Source organism: Athene noctua, chromosome 14 (assembly GCF_965140245.1).
Source record: "Athene noctua chromosome 14, bAthNoc1.hap1.1, whole genome shotgun sequence".
NCBI lineage: Eukaryota > Metazoa > Chordata > Aves > Strigiformes > Strigidae > Athene > Athene noctua.
Genome location: NC_134050.1, coordinates 14,604,811 through 14,631,001, shown reverse-complemented (window position 1 = coordinate 14,631,001; position 26,191 = coordinate 14,604,811). Strand labels below are relative to the sequence as shown.

At 35.8% G+C, this 26,191-nt stretch overlaps 1 protein-coding gene across 4 annotated transcripts in view; it reads left to right on the top strand.

Moving 5' to 3' along the window:
• The window catches only part of SOX6 (SRY-box transcription factor 6), a 380,340-nt gene that overhangs the window by 321,525 nt on the left and 32,624 nt on the right, over positions 1 to 26,191 (top strand). For all 4 annotated transcript variants that reach the window (XM_074918734.1, XM_074918733.1, XM_074918732.1 and 1 more), the window contains one exon: positions 24,361 to 24,469. In XM_074918734.1, the coding sequence (XP_074774835.1) occupies positions 24,361 to 24,469 (109 nt within the window). The remainder of the gene's footprint in view (positions 1 to 24,360; positions 24,470 to 26,191) is intronic.

The window sequence follows — 26,191 nt, the reverse complement described above, 5'->3', positions numbered from 1 at the left end:
GGTAGCACTTGCAACTTTTAAAACCTAAGAATAAAACAGCAGCAAGGAAATCTGTTGTTAAATCTCTCCATGCCCTTATATAATCCTGCCGGGTTTATTTATTGTAGCATGTACTATTAAGGCAGGACAAAGTTGTAATATGTACTCTGGTTTTACCTTCAGTATGCTAGTCTGTTATCCTTGCTCTGTAGATGCAAGAAAAGGCAGGGTTTACAAAAGAATGGGATGTAAAATACTCATTTTAAATTATGATATATCCCCAGTTTCTACCCTAAGGAAAATAAAAGAATTAAGTCAGTCATAAATACTAAGGGAATGTATTTATGTTTCATAAGAAGTATAAAATGCATTAAAACCAGAAGCATCCTTTGCACAAACAGAAGTCTCCAATACTCTTCTTTCCCTCTTTACCCTCTGCCTTTCAATTTTTATATTATGGTATATTTCTTTTACTCTAAAAATGATGGGCAGGGTGAATAAAATTGGGGAGAGGGAGGGAGAGGAATGATAGATCACTTCAATTAGAAAAACATAATTTTGAAATAATTGTATGCCAAGGAGATTGTGTATAGTTTCTGTCATAATCCCAGTGAAGCTTTGATAACATAGTTGCAGTTTTGGATTGGTTTCATTTGAAGAATCAGGACCCTGTGTTTTCAGGACCAAATTTTCAGAAATTGGCTTCAGGTAATTAGACTTGTATAAATGAGTAGCTAGAAGCCAGCACCAGAAAAAGATGACAAATTAATTGCCTGCAGCTGGTTTAAAAAAAAGCTATTGAGTTCTGGTCAGTTACTGGTCTTCAAGTTCAGATAGCTGGTAATAGTTTGTTGTGCAAATGATTGCGCTTACAAAATTATGTACATAGCTTCAAAGCCTGGGCTTAGGCCTTTTTGAAAATGTGTCATTTAAATCTCAGAAAGCTTTGTGTTTGGTTAGAGACACAGAATTGAAAATTGCCTCTGTTCATATTCTGCTGTTCAAAAAAATCTCCTACAAAGCTTTAAAAGTGCTCACAGAGGTTCACTCATCAGAAAGACCAGAACAAAATCATGCAGCACTCTGGCACAGTCCAACTTTGTCATTTGCTAAAACATTAAGGTTAGGCTGTAATTTTGAGATGGTACTATTCTGTGGAGTTATTTCAGTTTGTGTACCAAAACGCTCAGCTGTGAGTTAGGGCAGGCAGGCAAGCGCCGCACAGCCACTCGCTCATTCCCCTCCAGCGGGATGGGGAAGAGAATCAGAAAGGTAAAAGTGAGAAAAGTCGTGGGTTGAGACAGTTTAATAAGTAAAGCAAAAGTCATGCATGCAAGTAAAGCAAAATAAGGAATTTGTTCGCTACTTCCCATCGGCAGGCAGATGTTTAGCCATTTCCAGGAAAGCAGGGCTTCAGCATGTGTAGCAGTTACTTGGGAAGACAAATGCCAAAACTGCAAATGTTTCCCCTTCCTCCTTCTTCCTTCAGCTTTTATTGCTGATTACTACGTCATACGGTGTGGAATATCCCTTTTGGGATATCCCATTTGGGTCGGCTGGCCTGGCTGTGCCCCCTCCCAGCCACTTTTGCACGCCTAGCCTGCTTGCTGGCTGACCAGCATAAGAAACAAAAAAGGCCTTGATGCTGGAGAAGCACTGTTTGTCAATAGGTAAAACATCTTTGTATTATCAGTACTATTTTGGTCACAAATCTGAAACTCGGCACCATGTGAACTAAAATTAACCCCATCCGAGCCAAAACCAGTACAGTGCACACCGGGCAAACAGTCATTATAGCAGGGCTGAGTTTTTCTACTCCACCTGGTGCTGATCGGGTGTAGTCTGACTGCAGAAAGAGAAAAAGTAACTGTGTCAGTGCTTTCACACAGTAAACAGAAACAGCAGGGAAAGGGAGAGAATTAGGAAAATCCAGAAAATAGGCTACAGAGCCCTTTCCACGTGATACGAGCAAAAGTAAAATCATACAAAAATTGGCTTTGTTTAGGGGATATGACTTTTTTCCAGTCAAGCCATCTTTACCCTCAACAAAAAAGAGTGCTTAAACAAAATTTGCATTGCTATAGCTACTTTATTTTAGTATTTTGATCTAGAAATATTGCCTAGAAGTTTTGCTTTGATTTAAGGCTTTAGATGAACCTGAAAATGCTTTATAATTTAGAAGATAACTGACATAATTTTTAAAAGGACCCGATCCTATCTTTTTTTGTGCATAAAGCACAAACCCCACTGCCAAAAACACTTCAGAAAATCTTTGTAGAAAAAATATAGGCAGAAATGTGTTAACTTCATTGGAGAAAAATATATGAACATATACCTAATTAATAATCACAACATATCTGCTAGACCCGAGGATATACCCCCCACCTCCCCATTTACTTACCCACAAAGCATATTCATTGAGATCTGAGAGGAAGCAGAATTTAATATAACATTTTTATGTTTATATTCCATTCCCACTCATGTAGATTTTCAGGCAACTGTGTATTTGCAGTAGGAAACCAGAATTAGACCCCAAAATAAATGACATGAGTCATCGCCTACTTCCTGGGAATTATGGTACTTTAGCACCTCTTATAATGAGCGTTTTATTCCTTTCTTATTTCTAAATCAAAGTTTTACAAGTTGAATCCACATCATTTATCCTAATATAGACCACAGTTTGTATGCAAAATGTGTGCATTCTTAAAAACTTATATTATTTACCCTTGGAGATGTTACAGTCTGTTGATCAATTCCATATTTAGGCACTTGGATTTGACTTGATAAGCCATAACGACCCCTTTGGAGGTGTTACGGTCTGCTGTATTTAGGGACTGTTAAATATGTGGATTATTGACACAATAGAGTGTAACAACTCCTCTGGAGCTGTTACGCTTCATCATTTATATGAAGCTACTGCACATGCGTACAAACTTTGCCTGATAAAAACACTTCAGGAAGTCTTTGTAGGAAAAGTTACTAGTCATGCATAATCTCCTTTTGACTGCCTACACCCCTGCAATGACTCCATCATTGTACTGCTTTTTTTCTAAATGTGAGTGGTACTGGATTATGTTGCCAACATTTTTTTGCCACTTTTTTTCTCCCCATACGTTCAGTATTAAAGACAGAACAACTGCAGAGGCAGGAGTCACACTGTCTTTTCTTCAAGTGCAGAGTATTTCTCAGACAATCGCCAAGAGAAGTAACTTGTTATTAGCATCCTTGGTATATTAGCCATTTCTCAGCTCGGTTTAAAAACAAAAATGCACATAGTTAAGAAAATACTTTTCCAGTTCATCCTGCATTCAGTTATCTTTTCTCCTTTTAAGGAAAGTTGTCATGACCACCCTTAAATTGAGAACATGAATAAATTGGTCATAAGGGCCTTGTGGATTTTTATAAATCTTTATGAATAAGTGGTTTAGATTTGGAGGGACTGATCTATTCTCATCTGCTTTTATCTTTTAAGAAAAACTTCTTATATTTTCCTTTTTCCTTTAGTTTCTTATAGAAGAATATTTGTAACTAGTAAATAAGGCCAATGCCTATATTTCAGTCTGCTGGGACACATAATAGAAGCTAAGCATTTTCAATTGGATCCTTGTTTTTGTTGGTTAAATCTTAGTTCTACTTGTAATTAAATGGCAAATACCTCATAATTAGGCAAAAAAATGAATAGCAATATCAACAGCAAATGAATAGTTTTGCAAAGTTGTTGCTTTTATTATGGTATTGTTGCAATAGTCATTGCACCAAGTTCTCTTCTCACTGTAACTTAAAGAAGGTCCTGCCCCATATAGCTTACACTAGGTATAATTTAATTTAAGTTTAAATATATATATTTAGATTCCATAATAGAGAATCTAGAACTGTATAGAGAGAAAAAAGGCACTGATTTACTTAAGGAACTGTTAGTGTGGTCTCACTTTCTTGCAAGAATATAGGCAATTTATTCAACTCAGTGGGAGGGTATTCCATCTGTCTAATGAAGAATCTGATTTCCACAAAGAGACACTGCAACTGGGAAACTGTTTTTCCTGAATACGTCATTCTGCTCAGTCGACAAACCTTTCCCTGGGGAGTTTCTGAGACGTAGAAGGACATGTTGCATAGAGACAACCTCTTTACAGTTCCATCATTTTATAACAGATAAATGAGTTGTCTAAGTTAAATGCCCCAGAATAGGGAAAAGTTGCAAATACAAATCCCAGCAGTCCTCATAATTCTTACAAAACAAATGTCCTTTATACTTCACTGTGAATTTGGCCAATTTAGTAATCTGCTTGTAGCTGTACGTAATATATGTAAGCAACAATTTTTTTATATTGAGTGTTCAAAGTTAACTTCCTAAAGCCATATTTGGGCACCAGCATTTTATTCTGAAAAACCTTTATTTAAAAAAGAAAAAAGAAATGTAAAAATATTTTGTTCTATTTTTTTTTTTAAACTGGAATAATTTTGCAATTTCTTTTTTAAGCTTAGGACTTCTTTTAGCTACGTGAAAAATATGCCTTCATTTTATACCAACTGTAATATTTTCTTAATAATTTTGAAGAAACAAATCAAGTAAAAATTTTCTAAAGTAGCTGCGATGCAGGAGCCTAAGTCCCACTGAACTAGCTCTGAAAATTTTACCCCAAGGCAGACAAGCAGATTTGTGACTGTGTATACAGTAGCAGTCTATTTTCAGTGAAGTTCAGCAGTTTTGTATCCTTCTCCAGCACTTTTTTACAATAATTTGGACAATTCAGAATTTCAGATGATGTAATACTGCCCCCTTTTATTAGAAATGGAAAACATGCTGGACTTCAAACATTTAGTTTTGTAGTTTGAGAAATTCTGTTTATTTATGCTGTTGCTTCCAATGTTTGAAATTGCATGACAGGGTAAGATAAAGCATGATATCAATATAAGTTTATAACAATGAACAGGGGAAAAAAAGTAATGATTCCAAGCAACATTTTTGCAGGGTGTATTGTGTGTGTTATGATTGGACTAGGCAGGATATCACTCTGGGGAATTCCCTGCTATTTTTTTGAGAAGTTCAATGTGGTGATGATTTTTGCTTTTGTATGAATTTCATTATCATATGTGATTGCATTGATTTTCTAAACCAGTGTATTAATAGGATAACAGTAGTACACAGCGAGCATTGTCTCTTTTTTTGTTTTCTTTATTTTTTTCTTTCTATTGTGAGGTCAAATCAGGAATTAGATGTATCTTTGAGTAACTGAATAATTTTAATATCTGTCAGACACAGGGAAGTGTTGCAGTGAATTTATCTTTACAATTAGAACTTAAAAATGTAATTTGAAAAAAAGATGTAAATCAAAGCAGTACATCTTGGAAAAAAAGAAATTAATCCCTGCGTCTCCAACCATATCTTTTAAAGAAAGATATTTCCACCAGAAACAAACAAGGGAAAAAAAATCTGACTTTCAATATAACCCTGAAGTGCATCCTGTCTCACTGGCTTATTGGAGATGCCACAGGAAATAAAATCAGGCTTAGAAATTGTATCCATACTTAAACAAATGTTTTATCTGATCTCTATGTATTTAGTGAGGAAGGCGATGGAAGTTGTAACTGCACATGCACAGAGGGGTCAAACACAGCCACAACACTGGTACTTGGGTTGTAAGAGTTATGGGAGGAAAATACTGTTGCTAACATTAGCTTCTGTAGAAGAACATAGCTCCATTATCAAGGCCAGGTTTATAATGGGAACCAGGTGCAGAAGGCTGTGGGTATGAAATCTTGTCAAGTCTGTTCCTCAAACTCAACAGATAGAAATATTAAAGCTGCTCATGAAACGTTAACTTTCTCTCTGTATGTAACACACGATTTAGCCTTTAATTGATCACATGCTATTGCTCAAATACTGCTATTTACACCTAAATATTCATACTTGTGCCTAAGAATATACCTTTCTTTTTTCAGATTTACTTTGTATGTTATGTGTAGAAAGACATACAAATAATGTATTTGAAATTTAGACATTAAAAATACATGTTCACTGAAACTGTGGAGCTGACAGTGAAAAGACAAAAAGAAACAGTGTAAAATCTCTGGCATATGTAGGTCATCTAAATTTACAGATAAGTTAGCTTTGGCACCAGCTTACTATGGATCCAGTTTTGCACCTAGGGGAGAAGTTGCTGTGCAGACCTTTGTTTTTAAGAATTTTGCTCAATTGCCTTACTTTACAAAATTTTCTTGATAAAGTTGGTAGTTTGTGCATTTCTGTTCCAATATATTTAATGTGCAGTTAAATGCTTTGTCCCTCAAATTATGTAGAGGCTGATAAAAATAAAATCTAAATTATTTGTTTATTGATTAAATTATCAAAATCAATTAATTAAGTGAAAAATATGCAATCTTTGCAAAGGATAAATCACGGAAACTTTATTGAATCATAAATTAAAAAGAAGTTTGACCAGTCCAATAATGATGTACATATGTAAGAAATTAAAAGAAAATGCACCTAAAGAACATCTATGAAACATTATTATTTGAATAACTATATACACATATATATAGGTGTGTGTGTATATGCTTCCAGTTCAATCACAAGAGCACTTAGCAATAAAAGATTATTTTCAGGAAAGAAACCAGCACTCTTTTGGTGTTAATAGCTATTTTTGAATTTGAATATTGGTTCCTAGAGTTTTTGCCACTACCCATGCTTAATAATAGGCTTGTATGGCTGCTGAAAACAACTGTATTTTTTTATTTGTGTTGTCAGGGCTACTTGAAGGGGTTGCCTAGCTGCAGGTTTTGGATCTCATTAATAATAATGACGATGATGATGATGATGTTGATAATAATCATAATTATTAATAAGAATAATGGGATTTGGCCTCTTTCTTCTACTACCTTTCCAGCTCCAGAAAAAATGCCAAATACACTGCTTGTTCCCTCACATGGGGTATTTCCTGTGAAAAGGATAAAATCTTTGCCCGGTTTTGCTCTTCTACCTTACATCTTGGAGCAACAGAAAATCCCAGAGGAACAGAATTAGATTAAAATGGGTCCCAAGGGTGAATGTTGAAAAATTTGCACAAACCAACAAGGATAATTTTTCCCAAAGGATGATGTTCTGCCATAAAGGATAGTGTCTTTGTGGTGACTATAACAGCATAATGATTGTATCTTCTTATGTACCATACATTTCCCAAGCTACTCATGAGACTTTACTGATATATACTGAAATGTATGCCATCCTTTTATTATGCTTCTCCACAAAACAATAAAGATAGGTTGAAAATTACTGTTTGAACATAAATTTGCTAGGAAGGGAATATATTCATTGATTTAAATTGTGGGTCAGAATGGCAGCTGCACAATCCTATCATATCACTTCTTCAATTGTCCTGAGAACTACAGAATACATTTGCATATTATTTCACACTTAGATACAAGCAGAGACATCCACAAAAGTTACTGCCATTTATTTCCAAGCTCTGTGTCTTTTTCTAAGTAAATTCACAACACCAAATGCATTGCCAGAATAAAACTCTCTTAACTGCAGTACATGAAGTGCAGCAAGGATAAATTTGGATTACTTTCTCTGATACTTCATTACTTTCTAAAATTAAAAATGTCTCCTGTTTCTCAAGTATCATTAGGCTGCATCAATAGGTATGATAAATTGAAACACACTCCCTGTTCTTGAAGGATATTTACTTAGCTGCCTGTTTGTGGGATGATATGCTACTTTGTGCTGTCTTAACTGTTTTGCTTCAAACAAAAGAACAAACATGCTAGCAGGTAAAATTGTCATCTTTTATCTCATGAAAAGACTTTAGCAAATAATGCAAAATGGTATTTCCAAATGTTTGTTTGAAATCTGATTAATGGAGTTTGACCATGCTTACTCCTTCCTTTGTTTTCACTAATATTCATGCAAATGGATTTTTACTTCTATGGGTGTATTTGCATATGAACATGGACATTGTGCACAATTAGGCATTTGCTGTTTATGTCCAAATTGCTCACCTCCTGTTCATAAAAAACAGAGGCTTTGATGCAGCACCCACTTCAAACTCCAGGCTGACCAAACGAGGAACAGGGTATCAGGGAGCTCTTCCAGCCCCTGCTACAGTGTCAATGCTAATTATAGATCTTTACAGCAACTCTGTGAACTCTGCAGCAATTTAATCTAGGTGTCATGCAGCCCTTCCTGCACTGTGTCTTACCACTGCCATCTTTTTCCTACCACGGGTATGCCAGAGGCAGGTTCATTGGTTTTTCTCTGGTGTTGAAACTAATGGATGCGGGAATTGATAGATAGAGAATAGATAAAATAAAGGTTTCCACTACCTGGGAGGTCTTCTGGCTGAGAGAATTCCCAGTTGTTTTTTTCAGGTAATTTAAGGCAATGTTGCAATACTTATCACTGAATCTGGCATTGAAAACAACACAATTTGTCTTAGGTGACCAACTGCAGCATAAATCACAAGCAGCAAACCATTGAGCATTTAAGTGCATAGTTCATGCATAACTCAAAAGTTAGATTGTTAGAACACTGACACATTACTCATACATGTATAGAAATTGCTGATCCTCCAGGGGCAGTTTGAAAAGATAAAAAAGACTATATTTGTTGGATAAATTGTTCACTGCACATAGCTTGTCCATCTGTAGTCACATAATGCTAACTCCATAAACAGGACTATCTCAATTGGAAATGTGTAACAGGGTAATAAATGATATTCAACATCAGATTACTCGTACTAAAATCATGTTCAAGTCATAGTAAGCTGTTATAACACTACTTAAAACCTAAAGTATGCCTAACCCACAAGCTGAAATTGCCCCGCTTACATCCTGAAAATCTACAGACAACATTAATTTCCCAGTATTTCACTTTTATGCCTGTGGCCTCTAACATGTTGCAAATGCTTCTATAAGAAAGGCTGGAAAAACATATCAAATTTCTGTTCTCTTCCACTTGCTGACATTCATTAACTGAGGGAGAACACTGAGACAAGGTTTTGGAAGGATCTCCTCTTCACCTCCACCTGTTCCAAAGTAATTTATTAAAGTCAGTAAGAGAAGTGGACACTTGTGGTTTGTCAGATCCATATTGATCAGTAGCTGGGTGTGCGCTTTCACTGTTCCCTTGCCAAAGGCTTCTTGAGATAGCAGGCAATGAATGCGTTCTTATCTCACTGCCATTTTCTTTGCATCCTTGAGTTCAGTTGCTAAGTCACAATTTTATTATATGGCTCCTATTCAGATGAACTATCTTTTTATATACGTACAGATTCTTGCTCAGTACATCCTACTTTTACATGCTTGTTCCCTTCCATTTCTAAAGCACAGGAACATTCTTTGCTATATTTCGGATGCCGGTACGAATAGAAGCCATCACTGGGAGGATGTGCATTTAGAACTGTACACAAAGTGAGTCACTGACACATCATGTACTGCAAAACTTCTCGGTCTTTCAAGGGTTCAGCAGGTTGCCAAAAAATGTTCAGTTGCCAGCTCCTTGCCAGAATTCTGTTCCTCGCCTGATGACACTCAATCTCTTTGAATAGTCATGAATGAGATTAGGTTGTATGGCTGCGCTCTTCCTCCCAAGGGATTCCCCTTTACCAGGGGATTACCTGCATGACCTTTGCATAACTCCTGTGGTTTATTCTTCCATATCACAGTACAGGTCACACTACATCAGGACAAATGTCTCGCTGATAAAATGTATGTCTACTCTTTGTTTCCTTTCAGAAATAACCCCAAACTTATAAATACAAGAAAGATATTTTCCTGCAAAGTTTTGTTCCCACCCTCTTTCACCCAAGGTTTATTTTTAATCTTTCTTTGCAAGGAACAGGCTGAGTTAATATTCACAGTTATAGACTGATCGATCAGGATACCTATCAGTTCTCTGCACTAAATAGCATGCTTTGCTATGTAGGTTTTCCATTCCATTCAGTGCAAAAGCCATCCATAGTTTATCAGTATCTGTCACTACCATGGACAGGCTAGAGTAATGAACTGCAGTATGGGAAATTTGTAGTGAATGTGTGAGTTATCCTGTAAGGGAAGAAGATGAAGTGTGCTACTTGCTTGGTTTATCAAGTGATTTCCCTTTATCTCCCTCCATGCTGTTTTACTGTATCTACCTGGGAATATGTGTTATGAGACCATCCAGTTAAAAGGTGAAAAAAGCACCCAACTTCCCGTTCTTGACCCCATTTAAATTCTCCTAATGTAGAGCATTTGCTGTGTTAAGGATGGATTTCAGCACATGTGCTTCTCTGAATCAGGACCAACAGTACTTACTCATTCCTCAACTGTTCTGAGATTCCACTCCTGTGGTATTAGGAATGCTCCTAACGTGGTGCGGACTATGGTGTAGGTAGTGGAAGTCTCTATCATTCTCTGATCATGAGAGAGAGGGAAATATTCTTGCAGTGTTTGCAATGATCTCCTAGCTCTGGTCTCCTTCCCTTTTTTCCCTGCTGCTGCTCTTCCCTGCTGCTCACCCTCACTGTGCTTTTGCTGTGACTCTTGTAGTGTCTCATGAAAACAACATCCTCATATTACTGTTGTGTGTCACAATTAATTAACAGAATAGCACACAATTTCCATAGCAGAATTCCCACTAACGTCTCACGTGGTGAAAAGTGAATATTATTTCACATATTTTTGCTATATAGTGGGTATGTTTTCTATACAACAGCATTCTTGCTGCTAAATGTGCCTTGGATTTGAGTTCACTACTAAGCTAAACACTGAACATTTTCCATAAGCAAAATACTGGATTTATCATGTTTTTGATTGCGTGGAGTTAGCAAAGGAACACAGATAAAATTGAAAACTGCATTATAAGTTAATCAGTCACATTGATTTTTTTCTTTAATATTTCTATTTTGTAAGTGATGAAAGGACTCATTTAGGATCAGACACTTTTAGGCTGTGCTTTGAATCAAACCAAAGCAGGTATAGTTCCTGAGATGAAGCTCTTTAATAGATTTAAAAATCAAGAGCTACCTAGGTGTCACATGCTGCCCCTCTGGTGCAAAGAGGTTCTCAGCAACCTGGGCTGCAGCAAACTGCTCCCCCCCCCCCAAGGACATAATTATTTGAGCAGTCTGCTGTAAAAGTGGCAAAAAATGGCTTTAAAAACAGAAAGTTCCCCCTCCCCTTTTATTAATCTGGAATATTTCACTCTGAGTTTTCAGCATGACCCCATAAATAGCTGAATCTCAAGATTTAAAGGATTGTGGAGTGTTCATGTTGGGAACCAGTAGGTTGGAGGGTGAGGGATGGGACAGAGCTTGACTGCTGTACACTGTGTCTGAAACTGCACTTTGAATCTAACGCAGAGTAGGAAATAAGTGTAAGGGAGAGCACAGATGGGAATATGAAGATCCTATAGTTGGAATGGTGGATATACAACCAGATAACTCCAGAGTGTATAGTTCTTTCCTTCCTTTTGGCATCACCCCTTTCAGTTCTCCTAATATATAATCATTTGAAATTCCTCTTATGTCTCTCTTTCTAAACCCTAAGAAGCAGCAAACCTGAGCCTTGCTGTTTGCATTCTTCTGATATCAAAGACTCCTATCCCACTGGGGCCCTTAGCCATAGGAGAGGTTTGAGGGAGGGGGAAGAGATATATTTCCTCCTTCTTAGCTGCTCCAACAGGTTGGAGCATGGGGAGAGGAGAGGGAGCAGACAGTAGATTTTAATGTTCAAACTGGAGGCTGGGATGTGACTGATGCCTGAGCCGGACATAGTGATGCTTATCCTGACTTCTCTTACCTGATGTGGCAGTGGGGTTGGAGCTGAGTGGAGGCTGGTACCTGATGATGCAGAGTATCCCATCCTCTCAGGGAGTCAGGGAGAGCCTCGGTCAGCCTGGTTTTGCAGAATTCCACACCCTAGAGATATCTTGTCCCATATAACAAGCAGTAGAAGGATATTTTTCTTTATGTTTAAAATCTGTGTTACAGATTTACAGGAAGTATTTATTTATTCTTTAAATTAGCTGAGCAGGAGAATTAGCTAAACAGAGATGGATTTAGAGATCAGCACAATGCAGCAAGATTAAAAAACCCTTTCCATCTGAATTAATGAATTTCAGACTGCTTTTCATAAACTAGTTTTTCAGAAGTCATCTGTGAAGCCTTGTATAAAGAATTTTTAAAGGTAACTTAATGGGATGGAGAAAAGGTTTAAAATTATCTACTAGGGCTGTTGCAGGAGATATTAAATATTGATTTATCTTGGAGTAAGAATCATACTAAAGAGTGAGTCTTGTAGTCAGATCAATTTATCTGGAATACAAACTATATGGCTGTGTTTAGTACAATGTCAACATGAATCTTAAACAAGAAGATGTGAAAGTTTGAGCATTTAATCTAAATCAATTGGCTCCGCAAATCTTCAATTAAAAAAATATCTTAAGAGTTCAAACTGAACTGCTCCTAAATATTTCAGGTGGTTTATATTAAAAAATGCTTCATTTAGTCAGTCATACTATATCATAACCTTCTCCTATGCATCTTGTTGCAGCTAAGAACAAAAATCCACAGTCCAAGGCTTTTCCAAATCTTAAGTTTTTAATACTTCAAACTCTCTTGAAAACCCAACGTAAATCGTTCAAGTAATCTGGCAAATAACCCTGTAAGCAATTTTCTGCTACTTGCCACTGCTACCGTACTGCCAAGCTTTTGGTCATAATATAAAAGTTGGCTCAGATTGTATTTAACCAACTAAAACTGATTATATTCCTTTTTCAGACATAAATAGATACCAGCATGCCAGCTAGTGGTACTGGCTACAATATTTTTCAGTATGTATAAGTATACATAGGTCTCCAGTAGGAAGTCCTTTATCCAAGTGTGACATCAAAGTAGTACATCTCAGATAATTTAAGTGTTACATTTGCTTTTGTTTGTACTGTTTTCTTTAAACATATTCATTAGACAAGAGCAGAGTCCTTAATGTTCCATGACTGAAAAATCCATCAGAAAGATTTATGGCAGAGGCAGTGTGGCATAACAGCCAGTGGACTGGCCTAATGTTCAGAAGTCCTGGGTTCAGCCCTCAGCTTAATCATTGACTTTCCGGGTAACCAGAAGATAATAATTTCCCCTCTCTGTGCCTGGAGATATTGTTACCAACCACCTTTTTAGAATTATTTGAGTACTACTAATGTGCAATGGTAGGTATTATGATTGTCTACATATGTAACAGTAAAAAGCTCCAAAATACTGATTGCTTCCCCAGGACATTATTACTTTCTTTCCTGAAAGACACAGCTAGAAAATATGACCGCAGTTATAAAGTATACAAGTATACAAAGGAGTAAGGAAGGTATGAGACAGGAAATTCCCTCTTGCTCACAGATTGTTTTTGTCCACAGAGCAACAAAAATCTTCCACTGGAATGAGGTGCTGGAATGTTCCTTCCGTGAATCACATGAACTTTCCACATATGTGTTCTAGAGCGGATGAATGAGAATAGGGGAAAAGAGAGTAGTAGTTCATTTTAAATGCAGAGATGTAGGAGGACCCAGGCTATGCTTATGCTGAAAACACGGTCAAAAATAGGTCTTAAGTTGGACGTGAGTGGCTAATATGTTCTGTGGGTGAAACCACTACTTTTGAAACTCCCATTCAAGATTGGTTGTTAAGGTATAAAAGCATTTTCTAAACTATCACTGTTGCATTGAGCTGAAGAGTACTTTAATGGATATCTTATGTGGGAAACTTGAAACAAGCTTTTCACGATAAAAACAAAACAAGGTTTATAAAATCATTCTACTTTAAATGAGAAACAAGAGAATGGATTTTTGCCAGTAGCACTAGCTATAGATGACTAGCAGTTTTGTCTTTGTATTTTCCAGCAGTAAAACCACATAATTTTTTCAGCCTGTAGGTATTCATTTTGCATTTAAGATGGTTTCAGGTGTAAGAGTTCCTGGATATTGCATGAAAAAAAATGCATAACCTTCAGTTACCCTTTTAAGTACTCTCTCTCTTGCAGTATTTTGATTCATACTTCCTTCATGGAAGAGTTACTCCTTTGGAGAGATGTAAATCTCTCCCAGTTTCCAGGAAGTATGTATTTGCCTGCATTTGTGTGTCAGATGTAGCAAATGGAACCTTTATCCTACTTTATCCATTGCTTTTTTTTGTTTGTTTGTTTTGATGAATTTATAGTGTTCATAAATCCAGTCCGAGCTGATTTTTTCCTGAGTACGAATTTTACAAACATAAATTATGATCAATTTAGTTCTGATTGTATTAGAAAGATAAGTAAATATAGCAATTTCACTGATAGGGAGTTGTTCCTTTGCCTTCAGCTAGGACATTGTAAGTGCAAGACCTTGTCCACTTGCATAAATCCTTACAGACATGTGTTCTTGGCTTTCTATTGTTTTCTTCCTAAATGAGAACAATTCTTCATACCGGAAGGCCTGCAATCTACCTGTCTCAAAGGGAAAAGGGAGTAATCAGTAAGCAGGAGAAAGCATCTTTTTCAGACTAGAAAGAAGTTGTTTAATTTTAATTCTCAGATTCAGTGTAACCATATGAGAATTATATATTTTGGCCCCGATTCAGTGAAGTGCATTAGTCCATTCTTAATATAAGTGAATAAGTATTCCCCTGGAGTTAAGAAGTGCCTGTCCATGTCCTTGAGACCTCTGTTGGATTGGAGTGAAAGTACTCAGCACCTTACAAGATTAAGATCTAAATGAGGCTGCAAGAATTTGCACTCACTGTTTTGTTCTGGTTTTGCTTGTTTTGGGTTTTTTTTCCCCATTGAATGAAGATTAAAGACAGGAGATAGTTGAGGGGTACATCTATATTATCACAGGCATTACGTACATCACACTTGATATTGTAATCATGCAAACAGTAATCTTGCCTTCCTGACATAAACAGAAAGCAGCACATTTTCCTGAGGCTGAAATAATCAGAGAAAAACATGGCAGTGATGGGGGTACAAGAGGCAAAACACTGCATAATGATGTTATTATCATTGTTCCATTGTCACCCATCCTTATTCTTTAGTGATATGTTTCTTTTCTCTCTGAACATAACAAAAAAGGCCTGAGTATAAACAGAGTAATATATAAGCAGCAATCATAAAATGCAACCTTGAAAAAGTATATTTAAAATTCTACAAAATAAAAAAACCACAACAAAACAGCATGATAAATACAGAAAAAGACTACTTAATCTATATATGCATGGTATGCAATTTTATATTTCCATCCAGCACAAGGCAAGGCATATATTTGAAAACAGTAGCATTTGGTGGGATTTTGTCAACTGCCTTGATTTAATTTCTAATTCTAAATATAAATATGACCATTTAAGCCCATGTGTCTTTTGCATCACAAATTTAAACTATCAGGTGTCTTCCTGAAAATGGGATGGAAGAGCCACATCTAGAGGCGTGCACTGCTTATAGAGATAAACAGAAGGGGTAGGTACCCCCGGTGACTCATTCAGAGTGTCTGGGTTAGATATCTGTACTTCCAAAGCCCTGGAGGATTTACCCTAATGCAGCCACTGGAATCTATACTTACAACACTATTCCTGTTCAAAGATTGAAAAAAAAAAAAAAAAAAAAAAAAAAAAGAACAGAACTCAGATTCAGATTTTCCCTGAAGTTGAGTTCTTTAAGTGTAAAAATACTTGCGAACAGAGTATTTGAAAGATTTGCTTTTAAACCTTTATAACTACTACCCACATGTAGAGTAGGAAAAGTGCATTTATTGCTATTTGATAACTGACTACTGCATCATGTAGTCCATTTTTATCACAGTTTTTCCAGTATTGTTTGATCATGTCACAAAATCTGACATGTGCCTATCATAAGGCACAGTTGAAATGATGGAATGAAAGTATAAGAACAAAATCTGTCTTTCTCTTAGCTTTTATAGGTTTAAAATCAAGCATATTATGTATCTATTTGCATGTGTATTTCCATATTGTTCATAAAAGAACATCATATTGCTTCTCAAGATGTTTGACCAGTGGCATGTGTGTATGTCTGTCTGTGTGTTCTGGATTTTTTTTAAGACCTTTCTTTTCCCAACTTTGTGTGGAGGGCAGCTGAATTTGCTTTGTGCTGTTGAGGTTTGCAGAACACCGCAATGAAATTGAAATTGGTAACTTCTTTTCTGCTTTTTTTTTTTTTCCATTCCAAAAAAATAGTTGTGCTGAACCTAGAATAGTTTTGCTGGTTGTTATACTGCTGTGGCTTCTTGCTAAAGCTGTGTTTTCAGCCTGGAATATATTACTAGATGATTAAGAGAAAAGCAGATTCACAGTTTTGAGGCTAGTAACCAGATCTCTGATCTTCTAAGTTCTGTTCTGATTCTAATGCATAACAATACTTTTAATAAAGTTTAGTCACAAACAGAAAAGTTTGGGGAAGCATGCAGATATATGTGCAGAATCACGGCATTGTCTAAATTTGGTAAAAGTATTTCTGTACACTTCTATGGCATTTCAGCATCTCCATTTTTAAATATTTGGTGAAAATGAAGCCATAACTGACAAGGTCCAACCAGCTGCTAAATTAAAGTTAAATATAGCAAAATGTATATTATTATTCCTCTGTAGTATTTAATCTACTAGCAAAAAAACCCTTTGTTTTGCCATGTCCTTTTGCATTTATTCTTGTAACTCAGATGTTAGAAATTTGAACGACCACTCTGAAGGTCCAAGAGTAGCTATTGAATTGCATCCATTAGTCACTTTACAGCACAGAAAAAAAACCACCAGTCCTGCTATTTCCTAGTAGAAGTGTATGTCAATTGTAATTTATGTTTATTTTTGTCTGCCTCTCAAAATTCACATGTATGTGTTTAGTTAAAAGAAAATGTGGGGTTTTTTAAATTGTTACATTCAGATTTTTTCTAATTACAAGGTAACTAGATTTAGTCTATACCGTTTACCAGTTCTTCCTTAAATCTAGTGAGCAATACCTCATGTTATAAAAGAAAATTAACTTCTCTCCCTAGAAGGCTCCCAGTTAATCATCTGTGGATGTTGGTCAGGAGGGAAGGGAGCAGCAGAGAGAACGAGGGAATTTCTCTTTGACCCCAACAGTTGAACAGCTTACACTCTGGAACATGAGATTTGATTATCTTAGCATGTGTTACTACAAATGTTATTAACAGTCATAAAATTATCCAGCTCTTTTAAAAACAAGTGACAACCCAAGCTTTGGACTCTTTCTGACCTCTGGTGAATTCTACAACCGTATTATGCAGAGTGTAAAGTAGTAACTCCTTTTGTTTGCTTTTCATTTACCAGCTGTTAATTTAATTGATTGTCCCTTTGTTTTTCAAGGACTAATGACTTCTCATCAGTCTAAGGTGGAATTCCAGAGTTCCTGTGATTATTATTTTTTTTTTAATCTTTACTTTCTAGATGATGTGTAATTTTACTGTAGGCTGCTCTATGAATTTGCTGCTGAAACAAAGAGTTAATCAGAAAGTTCTCAGATATTGCCATGCATCATGCCTTTGTGCATGAATAAAAAGTTGGAAACCGCATGAAAGCAGTAGTTGGGTTACCACACAACTGGATATGCTTAAGTCTGAACGCTTCATAACTCTAACTACTGGGGAGTTGCAAACTTATAAATAACCTTGCAATTGGTTAAAACCATATTAAAACCATATGAACAAAGACATAAAGCATTTGGTTAAGGGGGCTCAGTAAGTGCAGTAATCCTGTTGAAAGTAATCTAACCAGGGCAGATCCATAGCTTAGGAGTGCCTGCGAGTGTGGCAACAGTTACAGGCATGTCAATACTTCATGTGTAGGAGGGCATAATATCCTACTTAGCTGGAAAAATTTTCTATCTCTTCTTTTTTTTTTTTTTAATATTTTTAAATTCATACGCTTATTTTTAAAGGCAGGCTTCAATGCACTGAAGTCTATTAACTTATTAGTATGTGCTGAATGCTCCCAATAATCAGGGAATTCATCTAAATACTTCTTATTTGCGTTTGGAGATCAAGATGAGGACTGCTTACCCTAACCAGAGACTCTAGGAATTCTGATCCTTAAAATCAGACTTTCAAAATAATTGGCTAAAGAGAGGGTTTTCAAGTAGGCCATTTGGGTTTGTCTTTATCTATCTGATTAATTTTTTGCCTTTAGCACTCCTGTTTCAAACTTTTTTTCAACACACTTTAAATTTTGATGAATTTTCAGTTCTCAATTTTGACTCCCAGAACCTGGGTCTTGAAAGTCCCATATCATGGCAATCACTATGAAATTCTGTTACCAGCTTTGGAGTATTTTCTGCTTGCGATAGTCTTGCATATGTCACATTGTCACGTGGAAGCCAGCTGAGGCTTGCCAGTCAGGCAAAGATATTTTAGTGTAAATTCCCTGTTATCTACTTTTAATCTTACTCTTCAGTTATGCTTTAAGATGGAAGAGTATGTTTAAAAGGGGATCTAATGGCTTCTGTCTCCCCACATCTTTTCAAGCAAGCTGTTTAGTTTGAGGCACTGTGCTGACACACAGTCTGTGGCAGGGATGCTAGTCCATGCTCTATGTTCAACATGCAAAGATAGTACTGGAATAGCTTATGGACAATACAGGGGCCTTCAAAAACTGGAAACAGCGGTATGTCAGGGTGAAAATTCACTGAACTCTCCCTTTGGTTCCTGAGGTCGTTGAATTCAGGTATTTCACTTACATAAAAAATAAATTAAGGTCAGGTTGTATCAACGTCATAGAACTCAGCATAGCTTTTGTTTGTGCAAGCTGTAAATCAGTGGTTGGAAAAGGTACACTTTGTATCTTGTAATATCTTCAAGTATCACCATTTTGACAATAAGTTTGCCTACTTTGCTAATTTAATTTCTCTGGTTTCTTGGAGCAACTCCCGCTGCTCTGGTGTTGAAAACAAATTCTAGATATTCACCACAGTTCTGCAAAACCAAAGGCCTTGCTTTTAATTGTAAAAAAAAAAAATGCCACTATTGTGTTTATCTACTTTGCCATCCAAAGAATTCCAGCAGTTGCATGCCTGCACACCAGTAGGATGATTGACATTGTTGTAATAGGGTTAATGTTTAAACTTCCCACCCGTAATAACTAAAATATCCAGAGATAAGGCTGAAAGTCAATTTGTAATTATCCCTGCCCTGCCAAGATGTTGCAAAAGATTCTAAGTGGAGGTAATTTAACTTTTCACTCCTAGCCATTAAAAAGTAGTAAGAAGAAGATGAAAAGCTTGGGACATTTCTCTCTTGACTTCCCAGGGTGGAAAAAAAGGTTTTGTGCTTCCTTCTTACTCAAACTGGGAATAATTTTCTCTGTGTTCTAGCAAATACGTCCTTTTTATGTTTTGAATATAGTAAGTTGTTTGCCTGTTGTTTACTGTCCATGGTACATGAAGGGAATAGATCACAGTTAGCAAATAAGTTGCTAGAACATTTAGTATGGAATAATTCAATTGAAATACATTTCATACATAAAGACAACATGTAATAATTATTTGTAGTCATTCTAACTAAAGTACTGTCCTCAGAAGAAATAATATCCCTTCTGTCACATGCTCTGGCTTCTGTGAATGACCTGTATTAATTCAGTTTCTAGAAACTGGCTCTTTAAATTAATGTTGGTAACTGCTTCCATGCTAGACTATTGAAATAAAGGGTATTACATCATTGTCCAAATATGTCTACTTAAATAAGAAGTATTTGTTTGCAAAAAATATATATATATTAAATCTTTTACACAACGATCAGCACGCATGCCATTTTCCATTTCAGACTAAGCATACATTTCAGATGTGGAAAAAGCAAGCATGTTGAAATAATTTGAGGCATGGGTATAGTCGGATCAGTCTTGGTAATCCAGAAGGGAGGGGTGCCCAGTGTATTATTACATTTCGTATATTATTTTTCAAGAGATGGATGCAATCAGTCATCTTCTTGCATATGGTTTGAAAAAAAAATTTGTCTTGCTGGCAAGTAAACTGTTATTTAAGTACACAATCCATGGTACTACAGAAACAGTTTTGCCAAACTTGTCCAAGTATTCTCACATCCTTAAAGATGGTATAAATATCATTTATAGCAAGCCGTTTACTTCAGACTATATGGAATGCCTTCCTGCTCCCCTGATCTAAGTGTCCCAGTTTGCATTATGGCCTTTATTGCTTCTGTTTGATGGAGTGATCAGTAAAAATTTAATGACACTATAAAATAATAAAAATGTCATTAATTTACCACGGATCTTGGATGCAGTGGTTGTAAAGTTACATTAATAAACAGAATATTTTTTACAACAAAAAGCATTGTTACGTGGGAACGTATAAATAACATACATAAATTTAAGAGCAATTTTACTGTTAGCACACACATTATTATGGAATAGCCAATAAGTGTATAAAACATAGTATATAAAATTTTATGAAAATATACTGTGCACATCAAAAATTCAGCTTTTATCTAAGTGCAGAGAAAAGCCATTATTGTGTGCTTACTGTTTCATTGCTGTTCTTTCACGAGATCACAATTTTATATTTGTTTCTAGTCATTCGAAGTTTGCAGCCATTTCAGAGGTAGGGGCTACTGCTTCTTTTTCCTTTACTCCTTGCTTCACTAAATCATTCTTTTACCTTCCACACGTGAAGAAAGAATCGATACTTTCTGCCAGAGAGTGACAGAAAAGTTGCTAATTTAATGCAAAGCTAAAAATAATGCCAAAGGGGTTGAAAGGCTTGCTTGGTGACTCTGGAAATAAGGGATAACTATCTAGCAGTCTATCTGTCATCACTGGGGCTGCTCCATCACTGACTGTGATAATATGTGAATATGATGGATGCCACAGCCTTGTGGCTCATAACATTTAACATTCATCAGCTCTCACTAACGGGGGCTTTATAATTTAAATATCTTTATTTAATATGCAACATCTACCTCATACATCATAATTTCAAAGCACTTAGAGAACCAACAGTCCTGCAAGACAGTTGAGGAGACTTTAATTTTTTCAATAACTTTTACGTTTTCTGCATGTTTGTGACTGACAACGCATAAATAAGTGCCTAATTATATCACAGAATGGAAAATTAAGATTTGGCTGCTAAGAAGAATCTTTTTTCTCTTCTTTTTCTCATTTTAAAAAAGTGATTATTTTTTACTGTGTGTTCAACATATAAAGAAGCACAAAGAATCTGAATTGTGCTGGGAAGAGCTTTCAGCTTTCTAGTGCAAACTCCAATTGACTGTGTTGATCTAATAATGTGAAAGGGTTGTCAGTGTCATGTCCTAAACCTTTTTTCTGAAATTTAAATGGGAAAACTTAATGTGACTATACAGGATAAGCTCCATAGCCGGTACAAAAAAATCAGTTCAAAAATAGAGGTCCGAAAGGCTTTTTCACAGAAAACAAAATACCTGCACTGTCCATAGCAGTGCACCTTATTACAAACTCACCAAAGTTTTCTCTTAATGAAGGTTAGGGAGGTAGCAATATACCCAGTAGTCGATGTACATGTCTGCAAACATAATGCACATGTAGGTAACATATTTGTTAGTGCAGCCATATATAGCCATTGACTTTAAACAAAGTGTATGCCTTTTTTTTTGTTCATATAGGAATATTATGTACAGAATCAATCTTCCTCTCAGTCCTTGCTCATACTAGGAAAAGGGTATACTTTTAAAGGATTTTTAGTGCAAGTAACTCTTTTCTTTAGGATGAATTCAAGATGGGAGCAAAGACAAACCCCATAAAAATGGATTGGAGCCTAGTGGGACAAGTTTCCTCTCTAATAATAAATTTATTATGAATTTGTTGTATTTCATGGATTGTAAAGGCATCTACTAGATAAAAACATTATTAGTATTAAGGAATATTTTTCTGTGTTTTACAGTTCTCTGAATTTGTCTAAACCCAATGCAAATACTGAAAATTTTTTTACAATCACAATGAAGATTATTTTCAGTAAAAAAGCAAGCAAAGGAATGTCTTTAAAAGGCATTTCAAAGACTTAAATATAGCTAGCTTTGTTACAGCTCTTTCTGAATTAGAAGGAGGGGGTTATAAAATAACTGTAAGTACATTTCCTTTGTTTGACAAGAGCAGGTATTTTTATTGTATAAATGCTTTCATTTTACTGTTCCTGAACCTTTTCATGTAATTTTCCCTTTTCTCCTTCCATGTCAAAATATTGATATTCTTTCAGAAACTTTCTTTTTTTCTTCTTCTTTTTTTTTTTTTTTTTTAACAGAATATTTTCTGGTAAAATCAAAGAGAATGAATGACTAGAAAGATATTCCAAATGTGCATATTGATATGTAGCAGAGTCTGTTGATTTTTATAGCATAAAGGTATTTCTCCTTCTTCTGAAACACACTTAAAGGCTGTTCTTCCAAGAATACTGCAGGTGCTGTATTAACATCCTTAAGAAAAAGCTTTTAGCACAAATATTTTGGAAGAGATAATATATGTGCCAAAAGCTGTTTTCTTAGTACTGATCTTTGTTTTTATCTCAACTGCAAATCAGCCTTTTGCAATGGAATGCAGAATCCTTGACAAACTTATTTTTTATTCTGTCTACCAGTAAAACAGATCCCATCCTGATGATTCAGGTGTATTGTTATATTGCACAACATCTTTCAGTAAAATATTGGGCCTCTAGTATTGCAGTGCCTTTCTGCAGTCACATTTCATTTGTAACTCCTTCTTTTCTAGTGAGTTCCTTTGTATGTGCAAGCTCCTTCATCAACCACACATTTTACAGAAGAAAATAAGAAGTTAACCAAATATAAAATGCAGAGTTATTTTGTTCAACAGCTTCAAGATCCTGAGTAACTTTTAGAAATGCAGTTAGTACCTGAAAAGCCTCAGCTGCATGTTGTAGCAAATCCAGTGTCAGGTTGTGCTTTCTTGTCTTTCTCTGCAAATTAAACAGAAAATAATTTTAAAAATCCATGGCTGAAGGAATCAAAGAATCAGGAATCAAAAGAATTCCTCAGTTGTTGGCCTGGTGGGGTTTTATTACTGAAAGATAATGATAATAGAAAAATAATCACATTGGAAAGCAGAAGTATTTGGAGGTGGAGCAAATGAGGCATCAAGGCCATCAAGTATGTTTTGTCCTTAAGAACATTTCCAAGTTTCTAACCATCTTGCAAGAAAGAAACTCCTAATGTTTTCTTCTTATGTCTAGTATGCACAGCACAGAACTAGGTCACTGAACAATAGACTGAACAGCAATCAGCACTCTACTTCTGCATAATGCATTAAGTATAACATGGAGAAACTGTTCGTAGAGCTGAAAGCTGGTATTTCATGTCTGTAAATTCAAGCTGACATGACATTTAATATTGTTTCATAGTAATGAACAACAAGGTTTCATTCATTCACAAGTACAACATAATGCCAAGTTTAGTCTGAAGAGGTAACAACAAGGCAAGAGGGAAAACATGCTATGTTCCTTCAAATGAGAACGCTAAATTAATGATAACCATTGAATGCTTTGCTACTGATACACAGTACTACAGAGGCTACTACTGTGAGACAGTATTACACTGTCATTTATAGTGCCCTTGTCCAGTAGTTGATTGAGGAACTGGGTTAACACATAAAATGCCTTTTAGTTTCCACTTTCTAGTTCCAGGTTTCCTATGGAGGTCTCCAGCTCTCAAAAGCTTTCTGTTTTTCTATTCTAGGAGTGTGCATTCTTTTTTCTCTCCCCCCTGCCACCCCCCCCCCCCTTTTTTTTTTTTTTAAATCTCCTTAGGTTCCCTTTCCACTGAGGTACGATTTAAATTCCTAGACAAAATAATAATATCAGTTCTGTCATCTATTATTCTTTCTTTCAAATACTTGTCTTTGAAAACCTCTTGCATAAAATTCAGACTTGTGTTTTCTCAGAGGTATGAATGCAAACTCAAATCTCATAGTGGGGAAAAAAAATGCTTTTTCCATTAAATTAGCAGTATATTTTAATACAAACTCTTTTTTCTACTTCTGAATTTTCATGTCTCCCAAATGCTGATTGTCTTTTCCAGTTCAAGTTAGAAAATAAGTGGAAAGGCAAAGTGAGCAGCATTGATCAGCACTGTTTGCTGCCAAGAGTGTTTTGTATTTGCATGTACAATCATTTATGCATTGTGGCAGTGCAGATCAAAATAATCTCAAAGTTTCTGTATATGTTTCACATTTAAAACTGATTTTCATAAATGCAAACATTCAGAATCTGTAAAAAATTGTCCCTGAGTTAAAATTCTAATTAAATGCATGATTTATTTGTTCAGACTTTAAAAATAAGGTGTGTATCAGTGCATACATGTATGCACAGACAAGTAATGAGAACTAATCTATATGGAGCAATAAGATGACTTCTGTTCTTTTCCAGGAAAGAACAAGGTTTGAAAATTTAGGCCCACAGTTAACAGGAAAACCCAATGAAGATGGAAAACTGGGCCCTGGTGTCATCGATCTTACAAGGCCAGAAGATGCAGAAGGTAAGTTGCAATTTTGACTATGGGTTATTGAACAGTGCATCACAGAATTGCATGGCTGAAATGCTGCCAGTGTCATAAGTACTGTATAGCTTACATCTCAGGGTAACACTTGAATGATTTCTGTGAGTTTCTGTAAAATTGTAATAAGTCCATAGCAGTGCGTGGATACATTAAAAGAACTGTATAGCCCTCTAAGCCTTTCTGCAACTTAACTATTTTCTTCCCCCAGCAGCTGACAGTTAAGTGTTTACATGTTATACTATTAATAAAAGAGTATGAAACATTTTAAAAATTATCTCCGCAAGACAATATATACTTATATATATTTTCACCAGTTTTTAAGGATTTGACAGCTTTGAAAAAAGTCAGAGCTCTTTATGAAGTCTACCCATCAGTGCACTCACAAACTGTTCAAGATATAGCAAGCACAATTTTATTGACAGGCAGCTGTCAAATGATAATGGAAAAATATTTCACATTTTCTATATGAAAATGTATTTTTCGTGATATAAACCTTGGGTGCATTTGCACTCATTTCAGTGAGAGTTCTATATATCAGGCATACAGTGTCAAGCCATGGGTGGAAATCAGTGTTTATCAAGACTGAGTTTAATCTCTAGCAGTGTTACAATGCATGTTCTGGAAGTGGATGCTGCTGATTATCCTCTCTGTCCTATGATACAGTAGAAGGGAACATGTAGATAGATAGGAACTCTACCAGTCACAGCAGTAAGATGAACGTACCATTCAAGTATAATATTATGCAACGTTTTGCTCCCTCAGTTTGATTTTTTGAGAATAATCTTGCTCTTTTTTTAACCTGACAAGCTCTAGTTATGCCCCTGTTTTTGAGAAAAGGTTAAAACATCTCTAAATTTTTCCATTAATATCCAAATATCTGATGGGTTCCAAATTTGCTTTTTTTCTTGGATCAAAAAAATAGGATCAATAAACTTGTGATTGTTCACAAATAATTTTCAGATGATTCTTGAAATACTGTGACAGAAGTTTTCTGATAAAATGCATTACTATTTTCTGTATAGAGAAACATTCCTATGAGCACATTTTCTCTTCTGTCTCTCTGTGACCCAGAAATAAATGGTCCAGGTGAGGTCTCGCAAATTGTCCCTCCATTCTGAAGTCTGACAACAACAGCACATGTAAATGTTATCTTTCCTTTACTGTATAGGTAATACCTGATATGCCTGTGATAAAACATCTCAGAGCCCTGATTCTCCTTGATCACCAACTGACATACATTATCTTTAATCAGGCTTTAGGCAAACCAAATAAGCTGAATTTAAAAGTATTTTGGGCAAGGATTTGTATATGGAGAAGCTGCAAGTTCAGCTCCAAGATGTTCCTGTATTGACTCATTCATACAGAGGAATAGGTAACTCTCAAATGCAATGTAGAAAAAAATTCCTACTTATTGCCTTAATATCATGATTAGCTTATCACATGGAACGGACACAGGCACCAGGACCACACGCTGACATGTTTTTTGCTTAAATTTTTAAGTATTTTTACATACTCAAGATTTCAGATCTCCATAACGGTAAGATAAGGTGATGACTGAAGCTAATTTATAACAAATAATATTCAGAACGAGGCTAGCACCTTAATGAAACCCTTCAGATTTTTCACACATACATAGATATATATATATATTTCATAGTTCCTTATAAAGCCAATAATTCCCAGATTTCATTTTTAGGGAGC